Raw genomic sequence first — 15,225 nt, 5'->3', positions numbered from 1 at the left:
TCATCATTACAGCATTGCTGTTACTGTGCACAATGATCTACTTCTTTTCACTTCACTTTACATTGGTTCATATAGGTAATTGCCATGTTTTTTTGAGGCTTTATTTTAAAGTAGATTGGAGGGGAATGTTCTGAGAGTTCAGTGGGTTGCTGCCCCTAATCTGCCATGTTCAAAAACAGCCATTTTTAAGAGTCATTCAATTAGCCTGATAGTTATTAGGTTGTGCCATTGTAGTTGACTACTGCCTGAAAAGAAACAGTGAATTACTGTATTGGTATAGAATAGAGTTTTTCTGAGAGGGAGTTTTTTTTTAACCCTCCATTTATCAATATTATTATTGCTATCATATGAGCTTTATTTACATGTACATGAAAGAAATTGTTTTGGAGAACTTTTAAAGCTATATTTTGCTGCAATATAGGCAAGATGAACTCATAACCCAGAGGATAATGGATAGAAATTGTCCTCTGCTATCAGTCTCAAGCAAGTCATGAAACATAAAGATATCATTTCACCAGAGGTGTTCCTTACTTTATGGAATATATCCCAGGCAGAATCTAAGTAGAAGAATTCTTTAGAGTAAATCTTTCAGATGCCCATTTGTTGAGGACATGCTGATTCTACAGAGCCTCCTCAGTGAGATTCATGACCATTCAAAAGCGATTGGTCTTCTAATCTATCATTAAAAACCAAAGAGATGAATAATATGTATTGACCAGATGATATTATGCAATTGATCAGTGGATTCTTTCAATAACTGCCCATTGAATTTGTTTTTCATCAGATGAATCTCTTTTGAAGTGAAAAGTTTTTTAATAAAACTGCAAAAAATGTATCAGACATCAATATATCAGCTACTTTTTTTTTGTTGCTTTTTTTGGAAGGCAATTGGGGTTAAGTAACTTGCCCAAGGTTACACAGCTAGTTTTTTTTGTGTGGGTGTTAAGTGTCTGAGGCCGGAACCGAACTCAGGTTCTCCTGACTCTGGGACCAGCGCTTTACTCACTTCACCACCTAGCCACCCCTATCAGCTACTCTTTAAATGAAATAAGCTTAATTTGACCTAGAATCAAAGAGAAAGAAAAGACCAGGGTCCATTGCATTTGGGAAATTGTGCAGTGCTTTCAGTTATTCCAGGCTGCTTCTGCACACAAAAATTCATCTTTTTAACACCGGTATTCCTCCAGTAATGCCATTTGTGTGGAAATCATGGAATGCTACAATCTCTGAAGAATCAAAATTATAGATTGTGCAAAGGGGCAATGAAGAGACATATTGCAGGTTTGCATCAGTTATAGTATATTAAATTAAATGGTAATTAGCATACGAGTATCATAAAAGAACCTAAAAGAAATACAAGGTCAGAAAAGAAGATGGACTGGTCCTATAGTGAGAACAAGCAATTGTACATAGACAGCCCGAGGGCTGCTTTTGTATCCATTGACAACAACCTGGGCAACATCTCTGTGGTAAGTTCTCTTTGGAGTATTTATGGAAGGACATGGTGTAATAGTAATGAAATCTGAAGTTCCTTTTGTATTTCTAAGAACTGGACAAGGAGATGGACAAGGACCTGGGAGCTGTCTGCCAGGTGACAGTTTGGTGAATCCAAGTAGGATCCGGGAAATCTGAGAGACCACCCCAAGTCAAGCTGAAAGAAGACTTTACTTGGATACTGTGTACTGACTGAGAAATTGTAATTTATTAGTGACCTAGGGGTGGAGGGCTTGTATATTTTCTGATGATCGAATTGAATGATGACTGAATAAGCAATTGATTTGTAACTTGGTGTGCCCCATGAGTGGAGAACTTTGACTTTTGTACTTGGTGTCCTTTAAGGAGGCAAACCTCCTTAAGGATGATTGGATGATTGAGTTACTAAATGATTGTTCTTTGTTCAAAACTTTGTGACCACTGTGGTGAAAACTATGTGGTCATTTTCTGTGATAAGCTATTGTGAATACTGTATTTTGATTATCTGTGATAAGTTATTACATCATTGTGAATGCTGTACCTTAATTTACTGTGAATGTTTTACTTTGAATAAATAGAGTGTTCACTATATTATGTAATCAGAACCTTAAAAGCTGTTCACAGTAGCATTCTTCTGGAAAGCTGCTCGTGCTTGGCTTTACATATGGACAAGAATTCACAGGATGAGAAGGTGTGGCAGGCTTGAGATCAGTACCATTGGACTGATAACTAAAAGTTACTGAATCCCTGCTCCATTGAATGAAGTTTAAGAATTGGTTTATATGGTGGGAGGATCCCAGTAAGAAATTTGGCATGAGTTTTTTCAGACAAGCATTCACTAGTGTCTTTGTTCTCTATAACTGGGTTTAAGTGCTAAGACCATTATTATGGGTTCAAACTCAGAATATCCCACTTAACTCTTGTTTCAGGGCCCCAGGCTGTAGCCCTGACCAAATAACACACTAATAGTATGTAACTAATGTTTTGTTTGAATTTGACAGACAGTGTCAGTTATGGATTTCCTTCCTTTAACCAGAGCCCCAAGTTCTTTATAAGAACTTTACTTTTAAAAAAGATGCACTACTTAACACAAAAAAACTAGCCGTGTAACCTTGGGCAAGTTACTTAACCCCAATTGCCCACCAAAAGGCAAAAAAAAAAGATGCACTACAGATAACAAACAGGTGACCCTGGGCACTCATTCAGTCTCTCTCAGCTTTCTGTTTCTCCATCTCTAAAATGGGGCTAATAAGATCTAGCATTCACATAGTCTTTAGGTTTGCAAGGTGCTTTATGTAGGTGCTCTCATTTGATTCTCACAACAACCTAGAGGGATCCCCATTTTTACAGATGAGGAAACTGATGTTGTGCAAAGCTAAGAGACTTGCCCAGGGTCACACACCTAGAAAATACCTAGCCTACAAGGATCTGAATCAAGATTAGAAATAATCTTCTAGACTCTAAATTCAGCACTTTGTTTACTGTGCAGCCAACCTGCTTCCAAATGATAAGCTCCAGCATCATAAAGCTCATAGAGGAGCAGGGAGGAGACATTTTCTGCAGCAGTGGAAAAGGGACTAGTTCTGACCAAACAAGGGATAGAGAGAAACATAGGCTGTAAATGGACGTCTCTTCACTTCTGATGTACTCAGCACAGTGCCTGGTGCATAGGAAGCCTTGTCTCAATGCTAGCAAGTAGGATTCCCTCAACTGCTAACTCTCTAGGCTTCTTTTTTTACTATCACCCAGGAGCCTTTTCACCTTGGAATGGTCTGAGGATATGAACAGGCATTTCTCAAAAGAAGAAAATCACACTGTCAGCAACCCTAAGAGAAGTGCAAATTAAAACCCAAGGTTCTACCTCAGATTAGCAAAGACAGAAAAGGAAAATGACAGATGTTATATCAACCTACCGTTCTGGAACACAGTTTGGAACTCTACTCAGATTGTATACACTGTACCTACCCTGTCACTGCTCCTCAGCATAGAAGGACTGTGGTGCAGGAGACAGAGAAGGGGATTAGCAGTCAGGGGACTTCCAATTTAAATCCTGTTTCTGCCAAATGCCATCCTATGACCTTGGGCAAATCACTTTGTTTCTCTAGATGGCGTAAAATTCTTTCCAGCTCCAAATATGGTCTTGTGATTACATATGCAAAAATATTCACAACTATTTTTTATGGTAGCCATGATGATGATTATGGTCAGCATTTTTATAGTGCCTACTATGTGCCAGGCACTGTGTCAAGCATTTTTAAGAACTGTGTCTAAGTTGAGGAATAGCTAAACAAATGATGGTATATGGATATAATGGAATATTATTGTGATAAAAGGAATGACAGAAGGGAAGGGTTTAGAGAAATCTGGGAAGACTTGTATGAACTGAGTGCTTCCAGGAGAGTAATTTATGTAATAGCTATTATATGGTAAAAAAAAAAAATGACTTTGAAAGACTTAGAAGTATTGAGCTGTGCAATGATGGGTCACCATTCCAGATGGGGAAATAAGCTTTCTGCTTTTTAACAGAGAGATGATGGACTCAAGATATAACTTGACACATACATTTTCAGACATGACCAATATATGGATTTGTTTTATTTGAAGGGAAACATTTCTAATTTTCTGTAGGAGAGAGGATAATTATGCCAAAAAAAGAAAGAAAAGAGAGTAAATAAAGCCTTTATAAACATATGTGAAAGAGAGCAAAAGTAGTTCAGAAGGAAAAAGACAAGCCTGGAAGCTTTAAAACTAGCATGGTTTTTTGAAATTAGCATGTCTACTTTTGAAAAAGTAAGACATATATATTATTTCACAAAAGGCTCTGTTGACTGTCAGGAGTGATCTAGAACGGACATCCAGGTAGGATGAAAGAACCCTAAATGGCACTAAGCTTCGATGGTGTTGTTTATCAAAGGCTTCTTGTCTACAGACCATGTAGCCATCTTGTTTCCAAAAACATGAAATTGTTTGAGGTGAAAAAATGAGACTATTTTTAATTTACATTTTAGTATTACAAGCTTTGGGGGGCTAGGTGGTGCAGTACATAGTATTAAGTTCAAATGTGCCGTCAGATACTTACTAGCTGTGTGACCCTGGGCAAGTCACTTCACCCATTTGCCTCAGTTTTCTCATCTGTGAAATGATCTGTAGAAGGAAATGGCAAACCTCTCCAGTATCTCTGCCAAGAAAACCTCACATAGGTCACAAAGAGTTGGACATGACTGAACGACAACATTACAAGTTTTCTGTATTGTAATATAATTTAAGAAATGCTGGTCTGGGAGGCAGAAAGACCTGAGTTCAAATCTAGCCTCTGAAACTTCCTTGCTGTGTGACTTTGGGCAAGTCCCTTAACCTCTGTCACTGGAGAAGGAAATGACAACCACTCCAGCATCTTTGCCAGGAAAGCCCCATGTACAGAAGTCCACAGGGTCATGGAGAATCGGAGACAAGTGAAAAGACTGAACAGCAACATCAACAACAATATTCCTTAAAATTCTTAAAGCATTTCTGTTGTTTTATTTTCTCAGTCTAGTAATTTTATCTGTGAATATGTAGAAAAGACTTGGCAAATCAAAGTTAGTTTTCTAATTGAGCCAAATAATTCATTTTATTTGTATTGTTAATTCCCAACATCTATTTTTTTTATTTTTGGTTTATGGCCAATTTATCATCTCATCACTTAGCTTCAGGAGCCCTTCAGTGTAAAGTAAAAGAGTAGATATGGAAATTCCCAGTTTCTAAGCAGTCAGCTGAATTCTCAACATTTTTCTCTTTTGGGTTATATTAATTTCTTCATTTCCTTTTTCTTTCAAAGCCTCACCAGAATTCCTGAAGAAACCTGCTAATATATATGCACATGAATCCATGGATATTGTGTTTGAATGTGAAGTGACTGGGAAACCCACACCAACTGTAAAATGGGTCAAGAATGGTGACATGGTTATCCCAAGTGATTACTTTAAGATTGTAGTAAGTATTTTTTCAGAGGCTGTTTCCAACTTTACAGTGTTTGCACATGAAGACTATTTCTAGTTTGAATAATTTACTTATAACTAAAGACTTAGAAATATTTACTTAAAATCCTTGTGCCAGGCGCTGAACTAATCACTTGAGATACTAGTTCAATAAACCAGAAGTTCTCTGCCCTCAGGGTGCTTACATTCTAAAGGCTAGGAGCTGACCAGGAGGTGGCCTGGAGGTCCGGAGGGCCCCAGCAAGATAAGGCTCAAAGACACTGAAGCTGAAGTCCTGGTGTCAGTAGCAAGGAGGACTCCAGGTGGTGGTCCAAGTAGAGTCCCCAGAGGAGCTCAGAGACATGAAGCTTTTCAGTGGCCAGGATATGACCAAGACTCAGCTGGCCAGCATCCTCTCTCTCTGTGACACTGTACTTCCCCAGCTTCAGTAGAACATTAGAATTCCTTGGCCTTTGATTCTCCAGTCAGAGGGTCAACTTTTGATCCCTTCCATAGCACAGTATGGTCCTTTCAGGCCACATATTTGAGTAGGGGCACAAATTACAAGTTTATGACCTCAGGGAAAGTATTTCACTTCTCTGAGCCTTAGTTTTCTCATCTGTTTAGATGATGAGGTTGGACTACTTGACCTCCAAGATCCCTTTCATCTCAACATCTATTGGAAAGTACTTTGTGAAACAAGACTGCATCATACAAATGCAACATGTTAACATCTTTGTCCCATTGACACAGAAATCACATACTAGATACCAAAAGAAGCTCTCGGATATTAGTTGAAGACAGCATACTGCAGTGGGTTCAGATCCCCTTTCTGCCTTTTTAAAAACCTTATGCCTTTGGTCACCTTACTTCATCTTTCTGAGCTTCAGTGTATTGATTTATGTCATTTATCATATGCCTTTCCTGCCATTTTTGTGTCTTCTCTAAACATACATTAAATTATTTAAGGAGAAAGGTAGGCTAACTTTCTCAGTTCTATTTTAGTTTTCATCCCAAGTCTTCCAAAATGGAACATACCTTAGAAATCTATGTTCCTATCTCACAGAATTGTTGTTAATGACGTACTTGGTAAACCTTAGAGCACCATATAAATCTATAGTAGTCTCATTAACATCATCATTATTGTATTGCACAAATATATGGCCCCCAGTGGGCTCAGTTTTAGGGAAATAAAGTTCAAAACAAAATATGAGTGGACTTTATTCTTACCAAAGGTCCTATTTCTTAGTTTTTCCAAATAACTTCATACCAGAATTCTTTAAGCCATAGCACTGAAGATTAATACAGTACCTTCGAACATGTAAAAAGCATCTACATAAATACTTAGTGATAATTTGAAATCTAAATTATACCATTAAAGGTTTAATGTTTGGACATGTCTTTCTTTGTAATCACATGCCTAATTGTGCCTCTCAGGCTATATATAGCCTAAACTGGTGTGTGTGAACTATACAACAGAAAATATCATAGAAAGGCATCTCCCGAAAAACTAAACTAAGTGGAAATCCATCTGTCATAGCTGAATTAGCATCTCATTCGTTCCTCTCTTTCTCTATGGGATGACTGTAGTGACATTTTTGTCTGCTGATCACCACATGCCATAGTGTTCTGATGTGTGGGAGCTATGTTTAGTTTTAAAGTGAGTATCTCAGAAAAGTATTTTGATTTTGCTAATAAATAATCTTGAGGTCAGGTCACCAATGACATTAAATATGGCCATATGGTACTGATAGCTGTTTTGCTAGAGACACAACTACAAAGAAGAGTGTTCATTACCTGTATCCCAGGTAATGGGATAGATCCGTGTTACAAGTATTGTGGGTCCTTTCCTTTTTGGTAAATGTGGGTTTTAAAAAACAGTCCATAATATGAAATTTAGATGACCTTTTGTTTATACCTATAGTAATGTTCAATAATTAAATCATAAATCATTTTTATTCTTATTTCTCAGAAGGAACATAACCTTCAGGTTTTGGGTCTGGTGAAATCAGATGAAGGATTTTATCAGTGCATTGCAGAGAATGATGTTGGAAATTCACAAGCTGGAGCCCAGCTAATAATCCTTGACCATGGTAAGAAGGAACTGGGGTGACGGGATGAAGTATTTTAGGTATTAAAGAGCTGCTTCTTGAGGCATGTTATAAAAACCCTACATGATACTAATCTCTGCATAATGATTTATTTCATTAAGAACTTTTCTTTGTAACCAGGGATGAAAGGACATAAAGAAAGTTTAAGATAAAATTTCCTTATTGAAACATATTGCTTAGAATGACCCAACAAATGGTTTTGGACTTCTATTTTTTAAATAAAAATTTCAGTTAAAATCTGAATGGGAATTGAAGTTAAGAAGAGAAGAAAATGAAGAGCCATGGCTTCTCATACATGTTTCTGACTTTACATTGCATTAATTTAAAAATTAGAATTCTGTTCATGGAACTATAGGATTAAGAATTAGAGGGAGAGTTGGGGCTAGAGAAGTTAGGGTGGGGCCACAAGGGGACGCCAGAGTTCACAGAGCCAAGGCCCAGGATCAGGAAGACCTGCAGCTGGGTGGCCTGGGGCAAGTTACTTTCTTTTTGCCTCAGTGTCCTCAGTTGTAAAATGAGGAGAAGAAGAAGAATAGCACCTACCCCCCAGCGCCTGTAAAGCGCTTAACACAGTTCCTGACACACAGTCAGCACTCCATGAATGTTAGCTCGGTCACATAGCACTTTCCAGAGGAGGAATTCCAGTTCAGGTCTTTGAAACTGTAGTCCTGTGCTCTTACTACTCTGCAGTGCTACCTTGTTTCCTATCACGATTGAACGCCAAAGTATAATCTATACTTTGCAACAAATTAGATTTTTTACCTATTTTTTTAGTGAAAGAAATAAGGCATTTAATTTTTTTTTCAGTTATAAGAACTAGTGATAAATTAAAAAAAATATCTTTCAAATGTGATGACTGTTTGCTGTCTGGAATAATTGCTATAGATAAGAAACAAACTTAGGAAGTAATCTTGGGAAGATGCTTCTTTGGTGGATGTCTAGACTTTCAAGAAAGTCCTTTATTCTAAACTTCCCACAGTTATAACATATTTCTTTTTGTAGTCATCATTTAGAATGTGATTGAGAAAACATTAAATTGGAGTAGGGGAATCCGCTTAGTTTATGAATTTTTTATTCATCATACTTCTTCTTCATATTGATCTTGTTACAAAACCAAATGAGTATTCTCATACCATCATGAAAATTCTCTCATGCTTCATTTAATAGTTTCAAAATAAATATAGCTTAAACAGAGACGTGGTGAGAATGGATCTCTCTGGGATCTCTGTTAACAGGGCTTACTTAGCGTAGCAAGCACAAGTTTTCCAGACTGAAAGTACAAGTGGGTCACTTGAATGATTAGAGGCCTTTTCATTCTTTTATGATTCCATAGAATTCAAGTATATGAATAGTTCATTAAAGGTCACAAAAAGATGTGTCACCTTTTCCATATAGATCAGTGTAAAAAGCATGATCATTAAAATGCTTTATTAACTAAATAGAAAAGAACAATATAGTTCTGTTTTCTAATGACAGTAGTTTTTCAGAGAGATGGCTTAGCTTTTTGGAACAATCCATGGACAAGTGTGTTTGATATCATTTTGTCTAGGATTGCCAATAATGTCTGCCTCTAACTTCACAAATACTTGTTTATGCTAGAAAGTTCTGTAGACTAAAGTATTAATTATGTGTCTGATCTGTAAATGCATACTCAGTAAAGGTGCTAAATGGGTTAGGAGAGAGGGTGGGCAGGGGAAAGAATATTTAGGAAAGTCATAAACACACATAATTCACTATAATTAGCATTATTTGTAATTCTGTAATCCTATGTATGTTATCCTATACAGGTCCAGAACATAAGAAGGGTTAAGAACCCCTTTATTTGGAGGTTATGTATTATAATCCATTGTAAGGTACTTAAGGGCCTGGAGGGAACAGTGGACACAGAATATGAAGGACTCAAACTCTTGGTGTTGGAAGAAGCTCCCTGGGAATCTGTTCCTGTCTGTACCTGAGGGGGAATTCCCCCTATAACATACCTAATACTTCCATTTTGACACCTTTCTCACAAGGCATCTTGGTCTACTTTTGTGTAGCTCTGATTGTTGAAGCAATTTTTCCTGATATGAAGCTCATCTAACCTTATTAACTTCTCCCCATTGCTCCCAGTTCTGCCTTCTGGAGGCAAAGGAAATCATGCTAGTCCTTCTTCCAGGTGTCAGACCCTTTCGATATAGCTCTTATGCCCCTCATAAGTCTGGTCTCCAGACTGAACATCCCGTGTTGCTTCATTTGCTCCTCTCATCTAATCATTTCGAGTCCTGACGTCGTTTTGGTCACCCCCCTCTGGATACACTCTGGCTTGTCAAGCTAGTTCCTAAAGCCAGGCATTCAGAATGGAACATAGTACTCAAGATGTCATCTGACAAAGGCAGCAAACAGAGATGATTCATTCAGTTCAACAGTAAGCATCTTTACATGACTCTGAGGCCTGTGCTAGACAATGAGGAGGTGTGTGCAAATAGAAAGCCAGTTTGGACCTTGAAAAGCTTACTTTCTGCTGAGGGTGCTGTGGGATAGATATGGGGTATATATGAACACTTAATAAATGCTTGGAAGAATGGAAGGTTATTTCAAGGAGAGAACTCTACCAAATTGGAGAATCTGGGAAGCTTCATGGAGACAGAGGTACCTGAGCCAGGCCTTGGAAGGTGAAGACTCTAAAGGCAGAAATGGGAAGGGAGTAAAATGCAAATTGAGGAAGCAATGAGAGGCACAGGTTAACTGGAACAGAGATCCCATAGAGGGGAGTAGCGTGAATAAGGCTGAAAAGTATAGAGGAAGCAGATTGCGGAGGGCCTCAAGTGACTGACTGAGAGGTTTATTTTTTCCTCAATAGTCACTGAATATTTTGTTAATGAAGCTTTAAACTAAAGTGTGGGTGGAAAGGAAAGGAAATAAGGTGTGGGATTTGGAGATTGGCGTTGGAAGCAGGGAAAGGAGAAGTCAAAAGGTGGTTCTCATGTTCTAGGTCTATAGTGACTCTGGAGAGGAGTAATGTCATTGGTAGAACCTACATGCTCCCACTAGTGAGGTCCTGAACCAGAGTTTCCTGCCTAATAATAGGATTGTTAAGATATGATTGAGGCAGAGACATTGTCCCACACGTAACTTGTGATTTTGTAATCAGCTTGGTTTTGAGAGCCCTAATTGTGGTCAGCCAGAGCTACTTAATAGGTCTCTAGTAGTTCTTAAAAAATAATTGGAAGAAGTTCATCTGAATCTCTTATCTCCCTCCATAGAGCCCCAGTGATATTTGTCAAAGTGAAAAGTGTAAATCTAAGGCTTTACTAACATCACCATAAAACTCATTGAGTCTTATTACCAACAGAAACCAGTATCTCTTTCCCTGGATTCACAATTCTATGTACTAATTAGTTAGTGAGGATTATGATAGTCACTGTATTGGTCCTCTGGGTCAGGTAAAGTCATATTTTGACTTAGTCCAAATATGAGGGAGCAATGCATAGAGGATAATCAATGGAAAATGGCTTCCCAGAACTAGTGTGCCATATCAGATTGTGCTGTTTGTCTTGTAGAACTCCTTTACAGTTTTTCAGAAGTTTGCAAATTTGATGTTTCAGGTAAGAACAATCACTTAATGTCTCTGGGTCTCACTGTTCACATCTATCAAATGACTAGATGATCTCAATCTGATCCCTTTCTAATGGAACATCTCTGATTAGGCCTTTTAATAGGCCTTTAATAAATTTTTGCTAAGTTAATGCCTTCTCTTCATCCATAAGCTTTTGGCACAATTGCCTGCAGTAATTAGAATCATGTTTTTGTGCCATATATATGAAACTTAAGATTATAAAAATATCTTAAAAGCATCAAATATTTCCCCCTTTTGATACCCACTTTGCTCATATCATATAATCTAGAGTAAATAATATTCTATTAGAAATCAAAATAAGATGTAAGTAAGCAGCAAATCTAGTAAATGAAAAGTCAGCAGGAATAAAATGGTATATTATACATTTAGAGTCAGAAATTTCATCTCCTATCTCTAATTTTATCCTTTTCCAGTTGATAAATGTAGTAAAGATATGTTCTTCTAGGAACGCTCTTAAAGTTAATGCATACTTTAATAGTTCAGTAAAACTGTAATGCTATCAGGTAGTTCTGTAGATGGTATAAGTTACTACTCGGCTGCACTGGCTCATCCATGTGCTTCTTGTCCCTGCATTTCCATAATCCTTCTTAGAAAATCTTCCCAATGTTGGAACTTCTGATTCTAGAAACATTTTGTGAACGATATTTGTTGGCATGTTGCATGTTGTTTGCTACATTAACTGATCTGAGTTTGTTAGTTTAAAGGTTATTCTTCTAGTAACCCACAAGATAATGGTTTTGGAGGGAATAAAAAATCAGAACTATACTGGAACCTAGAAAAGAACAGGTGGTAGAGATTGAGAGGAAGTGCTTTTGAGAAGGGGGATACAGATGGTTTGCTGTCACCTCCCCATGATAAATATTTGACAAACATGCAGGCAGCAAAATGGAAGGGAATAATTATTGAACCAAGAATAAAAATGCCTGGACAAAAACCAGATCTGCTGTAATGGCATTTTATAATTCCATACATGGTATTCAAAAGAAGTAATATGAAAGTACAAGTTTTTAGCATCTTTCTGTCCTAAATTGTAAATGCTGGTATGGAAACAGATCGCTTGCCCTTCTGTTCAGTGTTCCATAGAGTGACTAATCACTCAGAGAACATGTTTATATAAATTGATCATCATCTTAGATAATGGAATGACTACTGAAACAAGTTGGTACTTAGATTAAGTAGCCACACTCTAAGAAATAACATGTGGGAAGATTTAAAGGCACATGTGATTGACCATTAATTATACTAATAGCTCACATGTGAGTGCTACACATGGGATTTTCATTTCACAAGCTTAAGGAAATAAAGTGACTGGTCTGCATTCTCACAGTAATTGGCACGTTCACTATCACACTCATACCTTCTGACTTTTAAGCACAGTGCTCTTTTTACTATACTACTTACGTATTTGTGTAGTGTATGCAGATTACTTGGAACAAAGCAAAAATAATTAAGTTTAATGACACAATAATCCTTAGAATTTTTGCATCTTTAAAAAACTTAGAATATGCAGTTTATCATCCTTCAGATATAGTCACATGTTTTACACAATTTGGCATTCAGTTAACAAGATTTTGGCATTCTTTATCATGAAACTACACATCACAGTGTATATTGTTTTCCTTTGACAATCCATTTTTTAAAGTCTAGCTCTAGGTATAGCTCATAGGTTTTCAATGGAGTTGATATCAGGTGAGTTCCCAGGTCTTTGAAGCATATTTATCTCTATCTTTTGGATAAATTTCTTAAACTGTCATGATGTATGGCATGGTTCAGAGTTGTGTTGTGGAATACCATTGGCATCAAGGAATCTCTGTAATTCTAGAGCAATTCTCTTTCTCAGAATAGCAAGTTAGAAGAGCAGAGGTGATCATTCTCCAAGTGGTGACAAGATTTCCATGCCATTTAGAAGTTTAAAAATTTCTAAATTTTTGAATGGATGTTGTAAAATTTGATGCAGATACCTAGATCTCATAGGCTCACCTGGATTTATCCAAGAAGCAGTTTTTGTATAACCTTGAATAAAAAAGGAGTTTTACCAATGTAAGTGGGCTTTTCCTAACCCCCAGTAACCTGGTCTTTCAGTAGTCTTACTTTGGTCAAGTATTTTTCCTCCATTGTAATAGTTTTACTCGTCTCTTTTCTCTTCTGGAATCAGTAACCCCCATTGTAGATGTCAGAGACCCCTAAACACCTTTCCTTGCTTGAAAACCAAACAGAAGATAACAATGGAAACGCTCATAGGTGGCCTGAAATGGAGCACCAAACTGCCTGAGAGCTTACTAATATTTGGGAAACCTGATCAATCCAGTTAGATCTGATATCTAACATCAGAATATCCCAGAGCGGATATTCTAAGACTCCCAAGGATTAGTAGAAACACACAAGCCATTATCATTGCTATCTTAAAATGAAACCATAACAAAATTATTATTTGTCCCAATTAACTGGCATACATCTTCATGCAAATGATTTTCTCAAAGTCATTCACATCAAGAATTATGTTTATTCTGGTATCTGAAATAATGACCACAAATATATTTCTAAGAACAAATATTTATCTTGACATGTTTGTTCTGTGAACTCCTAAAACATTAGTGCATTGATTTCATTTTCATTCTAGAAAGAATCTTAAAGATTATTTAATTCTCTTACTTTAGAAATAAGGAAATAAGGGGCAGCTAGGTGGTGCAGTGAATAGAGCACTGGCCCTGGAGTCAGGAGGACCTGAGTTCAAATCCAGCCTCAGACACTTCACACACACACACACACACACACACACACACACAAACTAGCCGTGTGACCTTGGGCAAGTCACTTAACCCCAGCTGACCTCCAAAAATAAAAAAAAATTTTAAAAAGAAATAAATAGATTCAGAAAAGATTAGCAGCAGTAGCAATAACATCAACATCAGCAGCAACAACAACAGTATTTATTTGTTGATTTAAGGTTGGCAAAAAGGCAACGCTGGGCCAGGCCTATAACCCAGGTCTTCTAACTAAGTTTTCCAAATCTAGTGTTTTCTTCCTTCGGGGAAAAGTCCCCAGAAGCTGTACAATCGACTAACAAGTCAGAAAGCAGAAGTTGACTTTTTCTGCAGGTCGTTTTTATTGTCACTAAGAGAAAAATAAAAGTGAAGAGAAATATTGGAACTTATAACTTAAAGAATATTTTAAAATCTATATTGTTTTATAAGGATGACTATACTTATTTAGTTGTACATACCCAAAATTGAATCTATTGTTAAGCCAAAAAGTAGAAGTTGTGATGTTGTGGGGGCTTTACATATTCTAACATAAGCTTAGAAGCAATTTTGAAAAGAAAAATTATACATTAAAATTCAAATTGACTTTCAAAATTCATCTTTAATAGCTATTTGTGAGTTTTTATGAAACTGCAACTACCTCCTAAAATATTTTCCTTTTTCCTGAATGATCCTTAATAGTAAGCAGAATTTAGAAATGTATATTTTAACACCAGTATAAAGTAGTACTAATAATCATAGTTTGTATTTATTTTGCAAAGTTTATAAAACATATTGGTTAATTTCTATGAATATGAGATCATTGTTTTATACTCAGAATCTTTCTATTTATTATGATGTCCTTTAAAAATAGATTCTTTTATAAAGCAATAAGACTTTAAATTCTCACTTATATTAAGGATTGGTTACTAGCAAAAAGATAGAATTGCAGCTATTTTTCCATTAAGGCCTTTTTTTTTCATTTAGCAACCATTCTTGTTTTAAAATGTAAAATGTACTTTGAATTAAGAGTAGAATATGAAAAGGGTATGTGTGTGTATATGTGTTTCTGTGTGTATCTATATACTTTAATCTGTACTATTCCCATCAGATGATATTTTGCCAGTTCGGTAATTAGTTGGGTAAAGAGTGAAAACTACAGGGGAATCAAGGTAGGGTTTATAATCATCAACTTGTTTTTAGTAAAGGAAATTCACATTTTATTAGCTCATTAAATGACTTCAAGGATATTATGGCCAGAGTAGATAAGGACACATTGAACATCATCTCATTTTTATTTGTAGAAGCAACGTGTCAAAAGTTCCATA

General features: G+C 36.6%; 1 protein-coding gene across 2 annotated transcripts in view; it reads left to right on the top strand.

Annotated features, from left to right (window-relative positions):
* The window catches only part of NEO1 (neogenin 1), a 279,673-nt gene that overhangs the window by 125,978 nt on the left and 138,470 nt on the right, over positions 1 to 15,225 (top strand). For both annotated transcript variants that reach the window (XM_069071219.1, XM_069071217.1), the window contains exons 6-7: positions 5,291 to 5,445; positions 7,402 to 7,522. In XM_069071219.1, the coding sequence (XP_068927320.1) occupies positions 5,291 to 5,445; positions 7,402 to 7,522 (276 nt within the window). The remainder of the gene's footprint in view (positions 1 to 5,290; positions 5,446 to 7,401; positions 7,523 to 15,225) is intronic.

The sequence above is a fragment of the Petaurus breviceps genome, unplaced genomic scaffold, assembly GCF_028583685.1.
Source record: "Petaurus breviceps papuanus isolate PSGF00001 unplaced genomic scaffold, PetGlider_PUasm1.0 90825, whole genome shotgun sequence".
Lineage (NCBI taxonomy): Eukaryota > Metazoa > Chordata > Mammalia > Diprotodontia > Petauridae > Petaurus > Petaurus breviceps.
This window is presented reverse-complemented; position numbering and strand designations above follow the sequence as displayed.